This window comes from Bos taurus, chromosome 25 (assembly GCF_002263795.3).
Source record: "Bos taurus isolate L1 Dominette 01449 registration number 42190680 breed Hereford chromosome 25, ARS-UCD2.0, whole genome shotgun sequence".
Lineage (NCBI taxonomy): Eukaryota > Metazoa > Chordata > Mammalia > Artiodactyla > Bovidae > Bos > Bos taurus.
In genome coordinates this window covers 14,394,553-14,413,988 of record NC_037352.1, presented here as the reverse complement: position 1 = coordinate 14,413,988, position 19,436 = coordinate 14,394,553, and the positions used below count along the sequence as shown (strand labels likewise).

Genomic DNA, 19,436 nt, shown 5'->3' with positions numbered 1-19,436 from the left:
GAATGACGTCAAACACACACCAGCCACAGGAGGTAGAGGGCAAGGATGACTTGCAGAGGGGCTGACCAGATCATGTTAATGTATGTGGCCAGGTCCATGAACCTCTGGGCGTCCACGGACATGAGGTTGACGATCTCCCCGACCGTGGAGGACTTTCTGGCTGCATTGGTGATCACCAGGGCCTGCGGGACAAAGGAGAGGGAAAGAGGGTGGGTGTGGTGGGAGACAGCCAGGGCCCCCGTCCAGGCCCACGTGGAGGAAGGAGACAGCACACCAGCCGAGAGGTCGCTGCCTTCTCCTCCCCTGGAGGCTTATCTGCCTTCCCAGCCCGTGTGTCTCGTCACAAAGGCCCGTCTCTTATCGACAGCACCTACTGCCTCCCCCATCCTGAGCTCTTCGGTACAGAAGGGACCTCAGAGGTTGCCTAAACCCGGGCTTCATGCACTTGAGTGTGTACGTGTACACACAACCACCCCAGGGAGTCTGTTATGAGGCAATTTCTGATTCCGTAAGACTGGAGGGGGACTATCCATTGCTAAAAGCCCCCAGGAGATGCTGACAATGCTGGTCTCCACTTCACCCTGAAGGACCAAGGTCTCAGCCAGGGTTTCTCCTTTGTGACACTACTGACACCTGAGGTCAGATGATTCTCTGGGGGGCTGTCCTGTGCACTGCAGGACGTTCAGCAGCATCCCCAGTCTCCACCCCCTAGATACACGCCCCACTCCACCACCGCCCCCACCCCCAGTTATGACAACCAGACATTGCCAACATATCCCGGAGGGCTAAACTCGCCCTGGCTCTCGATGGTTTCATGCTGTCACCTAGGGAGTTTTAGAAATACTGATGCCTGGCCCCCGACCCCCCAATAGAGATTCTGACTTGATTTGGGTGCAGCCTGGTCCTTGGAAGTTTCTGAAGCTCTCTGGTTGAGTCTAACATGCAGACACGGCTAAGAGCCAATGATCAAATCCATCTTTCTCTACCAGTTGCCGAAGAGTCTCTTCCTAACCTGTGGGGCCCAGAGGCTAAGAAATGAAGGGACCGAGGAGGTAATTCAGTTCCCTTAAGGCTGTCTGTGCTGAGGGTCTCTCATCCAGGGAAGGTATCATCTTCTCAGTTCAAATGGAGAGTCAGAACACGCTCACACGTAGTACATTAACAGCAGGGCAAGGATCTGGATCGTCCCAAGTCAAGAAATGCAATTACCCACAGTGGACCCGGGCAGGGGGGCTCCTGGGCACCACCCCCACCCCCAGACAAGCCTCTAGGAGCAGCTCTGCTAAGCTGTCGAGCTTGATGGTCACCCCCTGCCAAACCACAGCTATTCAGACCACCTTCATGCCACTGCTCTGCAAGCTGGGCCTGAGAGGTGACCTGGCCAGGCCCCCCGAGGGTCCCGCGGGGGCCGCGCCCCACCTTCCGGTACACGGCCCCGATGACGGCAGTCTTGATGCGCATGCCGCTGACGAAGCAGATGTGGAAGTACTGGTGCAGCACCAGGGTCTGCAGGCAGGCGCTGATGAACAGCAGCGCCGTGTAGAAGTAACCCTGCCATTCCGGGGCCTTCTTGTCGTTCACGAAGTTGATGAGCAACCTGTGCGGCAGCGAGGACAGAACCCGGCGTGAGAGACCGTGACAACATGTGCCCTCACAGGTCAAGCCCTCTGGTGTTGGCAAGTGACACTCTCCCGAGCCAGCTGGGTGAGTCGGGCACTCGCGCTTCAGTTTCAAGGATGGGAAGCCCAACCCACACGGGGCTGCCCGTGCAGGGGTGAAGCCCCGGGCTCCTCACACTGACCGCTCTGCCTCATCAGGCAAAAGTGACCCAGCAGGGAGCACAGGGCGGAGGGAAGGAGGGAAAGAGAACAAATGAGTGGCCCTAGAGAGACAGAAGCAGAGATGGAGGGAGGGAGGGAGAGAGGGAGAGAGGGAAACCTCCTTTCCAGTTTCAGCTGCAGCTTTCACACAATTGACACTCCCTTGAAGGAAAGTTAACAGAGCTCAAAATAGCCTGGAGTGAAAACTCTCCTAGGGTCCTCCCCACCATTCTATGCAAAACAAAGAACTCCCACCCGAAGAAAACAATGGACAGTAAGGTTGATTACGCCCAGCTCCCAGCTGGTCCCAGCCTCACTAATCTGAACAACCTTGGAGAAGAACAGGCCCCTTAAGACAGTAGCTTTCCACATATATGCCTATATATACTTACTCTTTTCTTGGGTTAGTGCAGCGGCTCACTAACGTGACTGCTGCCCCTTCTCACCTCATTAAAGGTGAGCTGTTCTTGCAAAGTACCTATCTCATTCTTTTCCGGAATCTTGCCTTCTCTAACTCCCTTACCCTACATCCCTGCTGTTGACTTCCCAAGATAAGCCTCCGTCTTCTCCCTTCTGGCTTCAGGGGAGCCTGAAGGTTTCTGTTTCTTACAACCATCGTGGTTTAACAAGGCTTTAAGACGGCTTATTAAAACAAAGATCAGGCAAAGCCAGTGAGGATGGGGAAACTTGGCTCTGAGCCCAGAGAACCCTGAGCGTGTGACCCCAGGGGAGGGTGAGGGGTGTCGCAAGTGGAAGGTCAAGGATGCAAAGGACTGCCCGGCTGGGGTGGGGTGGGGGGCTTACTTTAAGATCTCTGGGCCGGCAAACATCATCAGGTCATGCACAGCTTTGAACAAGAAGCTCATGAGAAAGTAGGGCCCGAAGGTCTTGTATAACACTTTGAACAGGGACGGGTCCCGCTCCTTCTGGGGACACTTGACAATCAGAGCCTCGGCCTCCTCGTTCACATCCACCTTGGAGCTCCCTTTGGGCTTGGCGGGGTCCTTGGAGGAGTACACGATCTTCACCGGCTGCCTGGAACACAAGGAGTGAGGAGTGGCTGTGGGGTCTGCCAGGGCCTCAGCCCACCAGCCGGGAGAGGACCGGAGAAGCCCACCCCCACGGAGGCCTGGCCCCAGAAAACCAGTCACTGCGGAGAAGCAGCTGAGCATGGCGGTTACGACCACAGACTCAGGACCCCAGCCAGCTGTGTGACTTCAGGCAAGTGTCTTAACCTCTCTAGCTCTTAGTTTCTTCATCTGTACAATGGGGGGAAAAGTAGGACTTGCCTCCCAGAGCTTTTGTGAAAACTAAATGACTTACTGTAGGTAAAGGGCTCAGAAAAGCGCCAGTCTCAAAGTGACCTACAGAATCAACGCAATCTCTATCAGAATCCGAGCGCTCTGTACAAATGCACAAGCTAACCCTAAAATTCATATGGAAGCTCCAGGGATTGAAAAGAGCCAAAAGAATCTTAAATAAGAAAAGCAGAGTTGGAGGATTTACATTTTCCAATTTCGAAACTTACTACCGGACAACCATAATCAAGACGGGCATGTTGCTGCTGTTTAGTCTCTAAGTTATGTCCGATTCTGTTGTGACCCCAAGGACTGTAGCCCACCAGGCTCCTCTAGCCATGAGATTTCCCAGGCAAGAATACTGGAGTGGGTTGCCATTCCCTTTTCCAGGGGATCTTCCCAAGCCAGGGATTGCACCCACGTCTCCTGCATTGCAAGTGGATTCTTTACTGTCTGAGCCTCCAGGGAAACCCCCAAGACAGGCATGAGGAGGGGCATATACAGAGATCAATGCAACCCAATTCAAAATCCAGAAATAAACTCGACTGATTTTTGACAAAGTTGTGAAGACCATTCAATGGGAAAGGAATCGTTTTTTCAACAAATGGTATTGAAAAACTAGATAGCTACAGGCAAAAGAATGAAGCTGGACCCTTACTTCACACCGTATACAAAAATTAATTCAAAGTGGATGAAGGACTTAACATAGAACTAAAACTGTAAAACTCTTAGAAGGCAACAAGGGGCAAAATCTTTATGACCTTGGATTTAGCAATGGATACTTAAATACGACACCAAAAGGACAAGCAACAAGAGAAAAAATAAACTGAACTTTATCAAAACCAAAAACTTCTGTGCTTCAAAAGGTGCTACCAAGAAAGTGAAAAGACAACCCATGGAATGGGAGGAAATATTCGCCAATCAAAAATCTGATAAGGGACTTGAATTGATAAATAGAGCAAATAAAGAACTCTTACAACCCAGTAAGAAAAAAGACAACCCAATTTTAAAAGGTGCAAAGAAGACATGTGAATGGCATAAGCACATGAAATATTGCTTAACTTCCTTACGTCATCAGGGAAAGGCAAACCGACACCAGGATGAAACACTGCTTCACACCCACTAGGATTGCTTTCATCAAAAAGTCAGATAACAAGGTTTCAGGGATGTTGAGAAATCGGAACTCTCATACACGCCCCTGTGAAGTCCCCTCCCACTCGGAATAGGATATTGGAGAAATGACTTCACAACTTTGTCAAAAAATGGAGAAAGAGTTGTCACCTGCAAGATTAGGTTGCAGAAAACATCGTGGCTTCTGTCCTGCCCTCTCGTGAATCACTCACTCTGGGCAAAGCCAACCACGAGGTCATGAGGACACTCAACCAGCCTTCTGGAGAAGACCCCATGGTGAGACTCTGCCAACAGCCAGCACAGTGACGCCCACCATGTGCAACGTGGAAGAAGATCTGTGCCCCCAGCCAAGCCTTCAGATGACTGCAGCCATGACAGACCCTGAACCAGAACCACCGAGCCAGATCCATCCCGGATCCCTGACCCAGAGACACGGTATGAGACAGTAAATGTTCATTCTTCCTTAAGCCTGCTACATTTTGGGATGACCTGTTATGTAGCAATAGATTGTTTCCCTCTCCCACAAAATGCAGTCAAAGCGACACCCTCAAATGGCCAAATGTGAGCTCCAGCCTTGAAATATGCACATAAGCTTCCTCTGCACACAGTCGTAAGGTTCACAATTTATAGAATTGGTCCATAGCAGGAGCTCACTGAACAGCACTTAATCACAGGGGACTGTTGCCTCTTCCATCCAAGCCACACCTAACAACCTAGATCAGCTGAAACGCCCTCCTGGAGACCACAGCCTCCTGATCTGCCTTGGTTCCCTCCCCTATCCCTACTCCAAACCATGGGCACTGGTCTGTACGTGCATGCATGCTAAGAAACTCAGTCGTGTCTGACTCTTTGTGACCCTCTGGACCGCAGCCCGCCAGGATCCACTGTCCATGGGGATTCTCCAGGCAAGAACACTGGAGTGGGTTGCCAACCCCTCCTCCAGTGGATCTTCCTGACCCAGGGATTGAACCTGTGTCTCTTACATCTTCTGCATTAGAAGGCAAGTTCTTTACCACTGGCACCAGCTGGGAAGTGGTAAGAGATCCAGGCACTAGTCTGGGCTCTGTGAAATCCGGATCCTTCCTTTCGATGCTCCCACCTCAGGAAAGAACCAGAAACATGGGACTCCTCCCTGATCCCCTTTCCTCCAAGCTCCCAGGTGCAATCAGGTGTGTGTCGTATATGTCCCACTCCTGGGATGTGTGTGCTGTCATCCATCCATGCTATCCATCACCACGGCCTCTGACCCACACAAGTGACCGTGACCGGGGCCCCCTCCCTGCTCCCCCATTTCCTTCCACTCTTGTTCCCTGACAACCAAGGCCCTGCATGGCAGCCAATGGGATCCTCCTAAAGCGCTTCATTCCCCAACCTCGGCTCCACTCCTGGCCTCCCGCTGCGTCCAGACTCTAACGTAAATTCTGGGTGAAGCTGTAGGATTGCCTGTGGCTGCTGCGACCCGTGAATACAAACGAGTGGATTGAAACAACACGAACCTCACATCTCATAGCTGTAGAGGTCAGAAGTCTAAGCTGGCCCGCAGGCTCCAGGGGAGAAGCTGTTCTCACCTTTCCCAGCATCTAGAAGATGCCTACACACCTGGGCACGGAGTTCCTGCCTCCTCGTCCAGCCAGCAGCTCAACACTTTCCCTCTCTGACTTCCTGTCTCCTCCTTATAAAGACCTTCATGATGATTACATCAGGCCCACCCAAAAAAACCAGCATAGTCGCCTTTCTCAGAATCCTGAACTTAATCACATTTGCAAAGGGACTCTGCCAGTTCCCCAGGTGGCACAGCGGTAAGGAACCTGCCTGCCAATGCAGGAGACACCAGAGACGCAGGTTTGATCCCTGGCTCAGGAAGATCCCCTGGAGAAGGGAATGACAACCTGCTCCAGTATTCTTGCCTGAGAAATCCCATGGACAGAGGAGTCCTGTGGGCTACAGTCCATGGGGTCACAAAGAGTTCAACATGACTGGGCACACCCTGAGCTGAGCTTTGCCTTGTAACGTACACACAGGTTCTGGAGATCAGGATGTGGATTTTTTTTTTTTTTGGTGGGGGGACATTCTATACCAACCACAGAGGATTATCACTACTCTTGTATTGTCAGTGAAAGCTTTTTCCTTGCTCACTTCACTGACTTGCCCTGAAGCTGGGATTCTGGCGGGGATTTTTAGTGTGATTTCATTCTGCACACACATGCCCTCTTGGAAAGGAGGACAACAGGCAGGGCAGGGGGACAGGAAGTGGCTTCATCCCCCACGCCCCCCATTCATTCTCTGCACCACGTCCTAAGCTGGGCCCTGCCGCTGACACAGGGCTGTTTTTGGCGGGCCAGTACACGGGCGGCCAAAGGGCCTGGGGGAAGGTCTCGGATGGGCAGAGAGGAGGAAGGCTCAGGCCTGGGTGGAAGAATAGTGGGCGGGACCAGCTACAGCGAGTCAGGAGAGAAAAAAAATCCAGTGAACAAGAGGCTTTCAAGGGAAGCAGGCGCTCTCGGAGGGAGGAAGAAAGCTGGGCATCTGGATGGTCTGGCCGGGAATGGAAGGAAAGTTGGAGAGGGAAGGTCTGAGTCAGGAGAAAACTGCCCAGGACAGGGGAACAGGAAGGGTGGGGAAGCTGGAAGCTGGAACTTGCCCATCGATCTCTCCTCCACAAAGGCCCTGCTTGGGGCTGAGCCATGGGGAAAGCCCCGCCATCAAGCAGCCCTGTGAGAGAAACTGATCACTCTGTGTGTGGAGGGGAGTATATCATGGAGGCTTCCTGGAGGAGGTGACATCAAAGCTGAGACCTGCAGGATGAGGGAGCGAGTCCACTCGGGGAGAGAAAGGGCACTCTAGGCAGGAGGAACCGGATCAGCATGGCCTGGAACTGAGGGATTTTGAAAAGAGGTGAGGCAGCCATTCCAAGAACTTCAAGGAACCAGAGCAGACTGGGCAGGGAGTGAACCAACCAGAGGCCCACGAGGAGCTCCCATGTGCTCCCACAAGCACAAGGCTGTGCTTGTCATTTGCTATAAAAAAATAAATAAGATCTCTAACGTTGTAGCCAAAGGCAAAAATCTCAAACTGAAAAAGGTCATAGCTCAGTCAATTTTATGGATGTACTCTGAGCATGGTCTTTGATCTGTAATATCCACTGTAATACAGAGGGGCAGAGAAAGAACTTAACACCCTTAACGCACATTTTCATCCTCCTCAGAGCTGTAGGGATGATGGTTTTGGAAACCACAGATGGGCGTGGCAACCACCTCCCCACCCCAACTCAAGTACAGCTGGTAGGATTTTAACTGTGTCCCATACAAATACAAACAACTCAAGATCATTCTCCCCCTTTCTGTTGTTGTTGCTGTTGGAGAGTACTTTTTGTTTCTCAAGAACAGGCCGTCAAGGGGGTTTCTCAGCCTCTGATGTGACAGTGCCTGGGCCAGAGACCAGGCTCCCTCTGACATGCAGCAGGAGTCCCCAGCCCTGGTACTGGTCGGCGGCCTGTTAGGAATGGGCTGCACAGCAGGAGGTGAGGGGCCGATGAGCAAGTGGAGGTTCACCCCTATTTACAGTTGCTCTCCCCCGCTTGTATTATTACCACATTATCACGACGTAACAATCACAGAAATAAAGTTAGGGCTTCCCAGATGGCTCAGTGGTAAAGACCCCACTTGCCAATGCAAGAGACACAGGAGAGGCAGCTTTGATCCTTGGGTCAGGAAGATCCCTTGGAGAAGGAAATGGCTACCCACTCCAGTAGTCTTGCCTGGAAAATCCCATGGACAGAGGAGCCTGGCAAGCTACAGTCTGTGGGGTCACAAACAGTCAAACATGACTTACCAACCGAGCATGCACCCAATAAATGTAATGCTCCTGAATCATCATGAAACCATCCCCTACCTCCTGCTTCATGGGAAAAGTGTCTTCCACGAAACTGGTCCCTGGTGCCAAAAAGGCTGGGAACCACTGACGTACTGGACCACACCAGAGGAAGACAATCCCACCAGGCACCCATGGAGGTGAAGAGCCTGCCCTGCTGTTGTTCAGCCGTCCAGCCATGTCTGACGCTTTGCGACCTCATGGACAGCAGCAGGCCAGACCTCTCTGTCCCTCACCATCTCCCAAAGTTTGCCCAAGTTCATGTTCATTGCAGAGTCTGCCTAAAATCACCCAAATCTATGGATTTGTTTGTTTTTGCCATGCTGTGCGGCTTGTGGGATCTTAGGAAGCACAGGGTCTTAACTATTGGACCAACAGGGAAGTATCCCAAATCACCCAAATCTCGACTCTAACTCCATCTTCAGCATAAATTCACTGCTGTTATTGTTGCTCAGTCGTTAAGTTGTGTCTGACACTTTGTGACCCCATGGACTGCAGCATGTCAGTTGATCCTAAAGAAAATGAACTCTGAATATTCATTGGAAAGACTGATGCTGAAGCTCCAATACTTTGGCTACCTGATGCAAAGAGCCGGCTCATTGGAAAAGACCCTGATGCTGGGAAAGACTGAGATAAATCCATACACAGCAAGTATTTTTTTTTTGCAAGATGAAATACACCTCGATTTTTTAGAACTGCAGTCAGCATGCAAATTTAAGTTTTGTTCAGAACTTTGCCAAGTATGAATCGCCACTTTGCAAAACCCTGTGCGTGAGGGTGATGATGGTTCTGGTCTCCAGAACCACCAGACCCAGTTGGTCAGAACTTGCAGCTGCCGCAGAAAAGGTTCCACTTATGAGCACACAGCAATTCCTCGATCTCTGTTCTAGTGCCTGCCTGAGCATTTACACAGACACACGTGGCGATTCATTACAAATCACTGACCTTGTAGCTTTAAAGCTTAGCAAGAACATTTTGTTGACTTTTAAACTAAGACACATGGTTGGGTTATTTTAATGGATTACCTTACATTTAAGGAGGTGTTATACTAATATCTATATTTAATATCTTTAATAATAATGTCTTTCTTATTAAAGGGGGCAATGGATCTGAAAGGTTGGGAACCACAGCTTAACACCTGTATTTTGGAGCCTTTTGTTTTTTGTTTGTTATTTGCTGTTTGCATTCCTTTATGAAATACAGACAATTAAGTTAACATGGTCACCCCTTCTTTAAACACTACTGCTTTCTTATGAGTATAACTGATATAAGATCAGGGCTTCCCTGGTGGTTCCGATGCAGACACCTCAAGTGCACAACCTTATGGACATATTTACACACCTGTCAGACCACCAGGGAAATCAAGACAATGAGCACGCCCATCACCTCCACAGGGCTCTCCTCTCTCTGGAACTTCTCCCTCCCATCTGACCACCTCCTCCTCCTTCAGGCCACCACTGATCTGATTTCTGTCACTACTGACTTGCTTTCATGTTTCTTGACTTGTACATAAAAGGAATCACCTAGTAGGTACCGCTGCCTGGCTTTGTTCACGCAGCTTAATTAGAGATTTTCATGTTGCTGAGTGTATCAATAGTTTATTCTGTTGTATTGCTCAGAAGTGCTCCCTTGCATGGCTACACCAAGATTTGCACACCTATTCACTTGTTAACTGGAGAAGAAAATGGCAACCCATTCCAGTATTCTTGCCTGGAGAATTCCATGGACAGAGGAAGCTGGCGGGGTGCAGGCCGTGAGGCTGCAAAGAGTCGGACACGACTGACAGACTATCACTTACTCACTTGTTAACAGCTGTCTGGGTTCCTCCCAGCTCTGACCACCACACACAAAGCTGCTATGAACATCTCTGCCCGAGTTCATGAACATACATCTTCGGTTCTCTCAGGTATATACCTAGGAGTAGAATGGCTGGCTGGTATCGTAACTGTTTAACTCCCGTGGCTGATACATGTCGATGTAAGGCAGAAACCACAATACTGTAAAGTAATTAGCTTCCAATTAAAATAAATTAATAAATTAAAAAGATACTTTTTGATGTGGACCATTTTTAAACTCTTTATTGAATTTGTTACAATATTGCTTCTGTTTCATGTTTTGGTGTTTTGGCCACAAGGGATGTGGGATTCCCAGCTCCTGGACCAGGGATCAAACCTGGACCCCACCCCTGCATTGGAAGGTGAAGTCTTAACCACTGGACCACCAGGGAAGTCCCTAAGTTTTTTTTTTTTTTAAAAACTGCCCAAGTCTTTTTCAGAGCTGCCAAATCATTTTATAGTCGTTCCAACAGGAACCATAGTCCAGAGTGGCCTTAATCTATGGGAGGCCGTTAAGTTGAGAAATTTCCACTCTTTTTTTGTTATACTCAAAATCATCTGATGAAACCCAATGAACAACTGGATTTTAAAACCCAAAAGTCAGGGGAGTGGGGGAAGCAGCTAGGACCTGCCCTGAGGGGAGGCGCTCAGGGGTGAGGAGAGGAGGCGGAGGCCTGAGCCCAAGATGCCAAGGCGGCCCTCCAGCCCAGGCCTTGGTCCCCTGCTCCCCAGGAGCCCCAGGGAGCCCAGCAGACTCTCCCCACCTACACCCACACCCCAGGGGTCACAGGTGCTGGCATGGTTCACACCTCCAGGAGTAGAGCCAGGGACCCATCTCCCTCGATTCTCGTCCCACGATCCACCATCCCCAGAGCACCCCAACTGGTTGTTACAAAACAGAACGCCTGGGGGCTTCCCTGGTGGTCCAGTGGCTAAGACCCCACACTTCCCATGCAAGGGCCCCAGCCTCGATCCCTGATCAGTCAACTAGATCCCACAACGTGCGGCAACTAAGAGTTTGCGTGCCACAATTTAAGATCTCACATGCCACAAGGAAGACCCGGAGGATGTGCCACTGCCCTACAAAAAGCCCACCTGTCCTCTCACCACATCTGGGATCAAACCCTAGCCCAGTTCCATAGCCTATGAACCCTGCAAATACTTCTCTTGCTTTTTCTCCTCCCATTCTCCCCACCTCTCACTGCACTTCAGCCACACAAGCCCTGTGCTGCTCCGTCAGCACGCCACCTCACCTCTACCTCAGGACCTTGGCACTAGCCATTCCTGCGAATGGAAAGCCCTTTCCCACGTTTGCAAAGCTCCCTCCCTCCTTCGACACCAAATCTCCACTCAGAGGGGCCACCCCTGACCACCCAACCCGTATTGGCTCCCGATCACTCTGGCCCTCATGGCCCCTCCTTGTTAATCTCATCATCTCATTTCACGCTCTCTCCAGCTTCTCATAAGGTGTGTTTGACTCCTTAAGCCCTGGATCCCACATGGAATCTAAGTTCCACCAGACAAGGATCCTGTCTCTCCCGTTCCACTCTCTTAACCTCCAGGGCCAAAACCACGCTCAGCACATCAGCAGTCAGCAACTCTATCTGCTGAACGAAACAACCAAGGGCCAGGCCGGTGATGGAGCTTCACGTTGCAAGGCCGGTCCTCCTCCTAGCAAGTCTCCTTGCTGACCTCTCCCACAGCTGCAGCAACCGGCTCACGGGCGGAGCCCCAGAGGACAGCCGGGGGGGAACCCCCTGCCACCCCGGGTGGGAAAAAGCCTAAGGAGACACCTTCTCATCAGGGAGGAGGCTGCAGGCCAGGCCAAAGGGAACCGGAAACCCCAACTATGCCCAAGAACCTCCATCTGGGTCACAGACACGGTGCCCAGCCAGAGCCACATGTGCACAGAGCACCTCCTCACCACGAAGGCCACAGAGGCTCAGCTCAACCCACCTCCCAGGAAACAACGTCTCCTCTGTTCATGGCCACTGCAGACAGTCACAAGGTCCTCTGCTGATGTCCTAGTGGCCAGCAGCATCAGTGTCCCACATTCCCCACCCACGGCCTGATGCAGATTGAAGACCTGGAGCTTGGGCGTTCCTGCAAAAGGTAAGGAATTGGGAAAGCCGGGGTTCCTCTCCTGGGAGGCCAGCTGCTCTGTGGGGCTGTGCACCAGGCTTGGGGCTTCCCAGGGGGCACAAGTGGTAAACAATGCAGGAGACGCCAGAGACAAGGGGTTTGATCCCTGGGTAGGGAAGATCCCTTGGAGGAGGGCACGGCAACCTACCCCAGTATTCTTGCCTAGAGAATCTTACGGACAAAGGAGCCGAGCAGGCTACAATCCACAGGGCTGCAAAGAATCGGACACAAATGAAGCGACTTAGCACACATGCACGCAACCAGGCTGGGCCTCGGCAGCCAGCGCTCCAAGGCGGGCACCATGCCATAATGACCACAGGAGGTGGTCATTCTGACACCATCCCCTGCCATCAGAGTCCCTTGCGAGTTCTCGTCTGGCTTCTCTGGACGCGGGATGCATCTTAAGTCAATGTCACATCCTGGTTTAACTGGCAGCTGTTTTCCTTTTTCCTTGGCGCATCACACAGGTGATGACATCATAATGATGCACAGCACAGGTGATAACGTCTTATGTTTGAAGAAATAAGACACAATACGTGCTGGAGAGGCCCTCGCCTGACTCCCAAAATAACCAGATGACAGAGCTTGGGGTTGGCATACAGCTTGCAAGGGGGGAGGGTGTGAAATCCAAGACAGAGAGTGAACAGTGATGTAAACCACGTACTCAGTGTGGTCTTATAGACCGTCACCGACGTGCCCCTCTGGTGGGGGTACCCTGACAGCGGGCGGGGGAGGAGTGTGTGCAACTCTGCAGCTTCCGCTCAGACCTGCTGCGAACCTAAAAGCGCTCCAAAAAATAAAACTCTGTTAAAAAAAAAAATCCAGTACAGCCCAAATCACTCTCAACTGGGGCTTCTTAAGCTGAACACCTCAAGAAGCAGTTGATTTGGCGTGTTAAACCGAACCATTTAAAACAGTAAGAACGCTCAGGATGCCAGCTGCTCAGAGAGAAGGGGAGGAAACGAAACAACTCCGGGAGGACGGGGTCGCTGAGGGTCGCGGCAAACAGAATCCACTCACTTGACGTCTTTCTCTTTTCTTTTCTATCCAAATTGCCTGAGCTACATGTTGGACTCCACTCCATTCGCAGGTGAGCAAACCGTGGTTCTGGGAAGGGAAGCAGCCCGCCCAGGGCTGACACTTGAGGGGTGGCACTGAGACCATCCCGGGCCACAGTGGAGGGACGGGGCTACCAGGCCAACCTAGTGAGCGTCCGGCTTGCCCGTGGCCGGATGCCTGGCACTTACTTTCTGGACTTGGCACATTCCTTCTTCCAGTTCTTTACCAAGACGGGCACAACTTGTTCTGACGTGTCCTCCTTATTCAGGGACCAGAGGTCGGTGCTCTCCAGGGGCTGGCGGTAGCCTTGGACCATCATCCTGTGGCCAAAACACAAGAGGGGAGGCGATGAGAGTCAGCAGGAGATGACACGATGGCCCTCCCTGCTACCGCGGCCCACACAACCGCAGGCAGCCGTGATCAGGGAAATCTCAGTATGAATGGACATGTGGGCACATGGCATCATTACTGCTAATTCCGTTAGATCCCCCAGGAAAAACGGCCTCATTTTTAGACAAACATACAGAGTATTTAGGAGGAAAGTAGCAGGATGTTTCTAATTTACTTTCCAAAAAAAATTTTAAGGCTAATATCGCAGAGCATTACCCATCATTATATTTGGTGATGAGTTTAAGGTTTATTAGCCTAGTTTTTCTGCTTTGAACACTTTCATTATAAAAGGGGAAACTCAGTATTTTAACTTGTTATTTTGAAAGATTTCAAATTCACAGAAAAACCATAGGAACTGTACAAAGAATTCCTGTTGACCCTTCACCAAGCTCACAACTGTTAACATTTCACATGTGCTGCTATCTGTCTCTGTCTCTAGATACACATGTGTGCGAACACATACAAGGCAGATGTCGGAGATACTAACAGGTGCGGTTTCAGGCCACCATGATAAAGTGAATATCACAGTAAATCGAGTCACAAGAATTTTTTTGGTTTCCCACACTACAGTTATATTTACGCTAGTATTATGTCTAAAAAGTAACATACAGAGCTTAAAAATTCTGTATTGCTAAATAATGCCAAGTTAAGCATCATCTGAGCCTTCAGCAAATCCAGTAAGAATAGCAAGGATCACAGATGACCATAATAAATATAATAATAATGAAAACGTTTGAAAGATTGTGAGAATTACCAAAATGTGACACAGAGACACAAAGTGAGCGAAAGCTGATGGGGAAAGGGTGCCAACAGGCTCATTTGACACAAGGTGGCTACCAAGCTTCAATTTGGAAAAACCACGGTAGCTGGGAAGCGTAATGAAGTATGCCTCTATCTTTTTTCTGAACCATTTCAGAGGAGGCTGCAGACCCTCCACACCTTCACCCCTAAATATCAGTGTGTATCCCCCTAAGAGAAAGGACACGTTCTGATATCACCAGAGGACAGTGACCAAAATCAGAAACATGAGCTTGGCTGGCGTGAGGCCATGTCCAAACGCCATCAACTGTCCCAGAGCTCTTCTTTAAGAGCAATTGAAAAACAGTTAAGAAAAACACTAAATTAAGAGTGTAAAAAGTTCATAAAGACAAGGTAAAAATGCTTGGGGGAGAAGGAGGGATTTAAATAACCCCCAGTAAGATGATGACAATGTGAAGAAAACAACATGCAGACGAAAGGAGGCCGAGCAGGCAGTGTGCTGAGCTGCGGGTGGCGGCGCCTCTGCTGCTACTGGTCCAAACACACTTCTCTCACCCCCTTTTCCTATGTTATTTATTTCAGGGGGTGGCGGGGGCAGCGCGAACATTATTTATCTCGGGGGGGAAGGGGAATAATGATAATAATTACACCCAGTGCAAAACAAAAACAACCAAATCTGAAGTTGAGCCAGGAGTGTGCAGTTTCTTGCCCAGGCCGAGCTATTTATACATGTATCACATGACTGTGGGCTCAGGGTCGGTGTCTCTGAGACCCATGCCCAGGGCACACACATTCAGAACACATCCCTGTCGGAAAGCGCAAGGGAGGGAGAGCTGCACACTGGTGGCCCAGCACCCGCCCAAGGTTTTGGGGCCAGGACTTACCCTGTGATCCACCAGAAGGTGATCCTGGAAAGGAAGGAGGCACTGGATTCCGGGCAAGGATTCTATGGAAAGAGAGCACAGGGTGGGGAACCCAGAGGAAATGATAGGTTAAACTTCTCGTCTATGCCAGCTCCAGGCAGGGAGCAGCCAGCTCCCTGGTCCTCCCAGTGGGCCAATGGTTCATTCATTTATTAGTCCATTTATTTATTCCACCAGTATTTATTGAGCATCTACAAAGTGGCAGGCACAGACAAAGTACTAGCATTATCTCGTATCCTCACAGAACCTGGTATGACCTCTATTCCTCTTTCTTTCATTCATTCACTCACTCATTCTACAAGTATCTTCTGAGCACCTACTATACACAAATCTGAACTAACAGACATAACCCTAATCCAGGCCAACTGCTAACACCCTCTGCTAGCTAGTAACAGTTCTGTTTTACATGTTTTATGAAAATGATCTCTTTTAATCTTTCCCGACCCAGGAAACGAACCTGGGTCTCCCGCATTGCAGGCAGACGCTTTACCGTCTGAGCCACCAGGGAAGCACCATAATCACACTAGGAACTAGATAAAGGCATCGTCTCCATTCTGTAGTTAAGGACACCGAGGGGCAGAGATGAAAAGCCTTGCCCAGGGTGCCAGAGCTGGAAGCGGTGGAGACAGAACATGAGTCCCAAATAGTCAGGGTCTGGAGAGAGAAACATTAATCAATCACGTGAACAAATTCAAAACCACAACTGTGACAAGGATTACATCCCAGAGGCAGGTCAGTATGACCAGTGAGATCACTGGGACCTCATTGGGCTGATCCAGTTGATGGAGGTCAGGGAAGGCATTCAAGCTGGGGTCTGCAAAGTGAGGAGAGGATGACTAAGTGAAGGGGGAGATGTGAGGTGGTCCCAGCAGAGCAACTGATGTGTACAGAGGCCCCGAGGCAGAGGGGAGCATAGTGGGCTCCAGCAAACAAGAGGGGGCCTGAGCAGTCTACACTGGAAGCTGTGGTCAGTCTACACTGGAAGCCACATAAGGGATTTTGGTCTCCATCCCAAGGGCAACAGGAAGTCATCAACAGATTCTAAGCAAGCTTTCAAAGAACCTCTTTCCCAGAGCCACAAAGATGCTCCAGTTCAGGGCCACACAGGCAAGGCCCTCAGACAGAGCCTTTGGGATTGCACATGAGGGCTGATACATTCAAGTCTAAATCTGGGGACACGAGCATTGGCAAAGGTGGGGTCACCAGACTAACGACGAGATCACTAGCCAAGGACGTTGCTCTCCGCCCCAGAATTGTTCAGAGATAAGATGCTGGAGAGGGACTTCCCTGGAGGTCCAGTGGTTAAGACTTTGCCTTTCAATGTGGGGGTGTGGGTTCCATCCCTCTCGGGGAACAAAAATGCCACATGCTTAGTGGCCCAAAATATCAAAACATAAAACAGAAATGATATTGTAACAAATTCAATAAAGATATTTTTAAAATCCTAAAAAAAAAAAAAAAAAGAAACTAGAGAGACTGAAGAGGAAACACATTCTACCCAAGCGGTTGTCCACCCTGGCTGGGGGCACTCAGACAATGCACTATATCTGCCCCGCTCCCCAGAGACTCCTGGTTTAGCTGGTTTGGGGTGGGTCCAGATACTTGAATTCTTGTTTTTGTTTTCAGCTCCCAGTCTCCTTGGCCAAGTAGCTGGGCAGGAAATGTACAAGATAAGCCCAGAATATCTTGTCACACCCAACAAGACAAGGGTAGGTAAAAAACCTCAGATGCAACCAGAAGTGGCTCTCACGAGCCCAGAAAGGGACCATTTGAGCTGCAATACAGACAGTAAGGCAAAAGGATTGAGACGCATCACATTTTAAATATACAAGCCCACCTTGATACTGGAAGAGAAGGAAAACCTCTTGGTGTCAGTGATGAAAACATACTAGAGAACCAAGTCACTGTTTTGAAAACAGAAGGAAAGAAACAAGCATTTGTCTATGACAACACAGGGTAACTAAAGAGATGAGGGGACATGTCTTTGCGTAAAATGGTTCAGCTATCAGGTGGAGAAGGAACAATACCACGTAAGAGGCTGCACCACTCTGCACCACAGTGCATTTCTGGAATACTTGGTGATATTAAGGAATTAGTAAGTTGTTAGGCCATATAATGGTACCATTGTTGTATTACTTAAAATCCTTATCTCTCAGATATTATTGTGGAAAGCTGGAGAAGGGTATACAAGAACAACACCATTTTTGTAACTTTTTGTGGGTCAAATTATTTCAAAATAAAATGTTTAAAAAATTTTAAATTCCTTATCTGTTGCAGATACCTAATGAAATGTTTACATGTGATGCAGGGTAAATAGTCCATGGCAGGTAAAAATTTTAAATAAATAAATTAAATAGTCCATGGCACTCATTATACCATGCTGTCCACTGTTGCACACAGCTGAAAGTTTCTATCATGAAAATCTTCCCCAATGAGTCAAATATGAAGCCTGAGCTGAGAACCACCGGGCTTCACTAGTACTATCTGTCCCAGAATCACCTGGGGAGCGTCATAAACACAGGTGCCCTGACCAACTATATCACCCTCTCTGGGGGTGGGAGCCTGGCATCAGGGTACCTTTCATCAGATGCAGCTGGCCCACAGACCTACATTCCGAACCAACCAAAAGCTAGATGGCCCTGAGTTTGAATCCCCCAACCCTGCACTTTCTACCTACATGGCCCTGGGCAAGTCCTTTCACCCCAGAGTCTCAGTTTTCACACCTGGGAAATGGGAGTCAGGTGAGTCACACTGCTCAGCCTCCCCCAGGAGACTCCCAGGAAGAATGAGGTCCTTGGGACAGCATGGAAGCTGCAATTTTTCCAACCCAAGCCCGCAGCATTATTCCCGGAGGAGGTGGTGGTATTTGCTTTGTAGGCTGTTTTTTTCTCCCCCGGAAGTGGGCAGGTTATCAAGGAGTCACAAATGCACTTCAGCTATTGCCTAGTTCCTGCCCCTGAAGAAAGCTGGCAGAGAGAGGAGGAGATGCTTGGGACAATGACTCAGTTATTTCTTAGACAAATACTGAGGGCGGGCCTGCTTATATGCCAGGAGATGGCTAAACATCATTACATCCAAGACCAGACAGTGAGGTCCTCGCCCTATATCACCTCCAGGACAGTAAGCAACACACACACACACACACACACACACACACACACACACACACAGAGAAGTCGCTCAGTCATGTCTGACTCTTTGCGACCCCATGGATTGTAGCCCACCAGACTCCTAGGTCCATGGGATTTTCCAGGCATGAATACTGGAGTGGGTTGCCGTTTCCTTCTCCAGGAGATCTTCCTGACCCAGGGATCGAACCCAGGTCTCCCTCATTGTAGGCAGATGCTTTACCGTCTGAGCTACCAGGGATGCAAATAAATATATAAAGATAAATGGTCAAAGCTATGAGGAGAACAACAACAAAACAAGGAGCCTGGTGGGGAGGGGGAGGGCGGGTTCCAGGGTAGGAGGCACCCAGAGGTGAAGCAACACAGAGCAAGGTGATTGGAAGGCGGTTTGAATCCCAGCCCTGCCACTTACTGGCTGAGGGGCCTGGGCCATGTTACTTGGTGATGGTGAGAGTAAAGGAGATAAAGCCTGTGAAGTACTCAGGACAGTTCCTGGCGCAGAGTAAAAGCTCAAGCGATGACATTAGCAGTATTAACATTAATTCTAATGGTAACCCCAGTAACAAGTCCACCGTTTCCTGCAGACCCTGACATACCAAGCAGATGTTTCATGTCAAGACTGGCAAACTCAGGCCCACAGTCCAGCCGCTTACAAAATAGTTTTATTTGGACATGGTGATGCCCATTCATTTCCGTACTGTTCATATCTGCTTCTGAGCTACAGCTGAACTAAGTACTTGCAACAGAGACTGTGTAGTCTACAACTATCTACCATCTACCTCTTTACAGAAAAAGTTGGCTAACCCCTGCTTACATCAGACCTCATGACATTAAAGATGGTGATTCTTAAAGAGAGGAACTGGAGCTCAAATGCAGCTTCTTTTGGTCTTGGCATCAACACAGGGTCAGCCCTGCACAAAGATGCCCAGCCAAGGGGGCAGGTGGGGGCTGAAGTTCAGCCGGTGCCTGGACCTGGGGGGCAGGGGGCGGTGAGGGAGGGGGGACTGCATTAGCGGGAAGGATGCAGGGCCTTTCTCAAATTCACCTACCCAGGGGGGCCAGACACCTTTTTCTAATTAAA

At 49.9% G+C, this 19,436-nt stretch overlaps 1 protein-coding gene across 5 annotated transcripts in view; it reads right to left on the bottom strand.

The window, feature by feature from the left end:
• ABCC1 (ATP binding cassette subfamily C member 1) overlaps positions 1 to 19,436 on the bottom strand; it is a 152,059-nt gene that overhangs the window by 68,224 nt on the left and 64,399 nt on the right. For 4 of the 5 annotated variants that reach the window (XM_024984647.2, XM_024984648.2, XM_024984649.2 and 1 more), the window contains 5 exon segments: positions 15,189 to 15,250; positions 13,344 to 13,475; positions 2,625 to 2,855; positions 1,420 to 1,597; positions 21 to 182 (listed from right to left, as the gene is read on the bottom strand). In XM_024984647.2, coding sequence (XP_024840415.1) covers positions 21 to 182; positions 1,420 to 1,597; positions 2,625 to 2,855; positions 13,344 to 13,475; positions 15,189 to 15,250 — 765 coding nt within the window. 5 annotated transcript variants of the gene reach the window in all.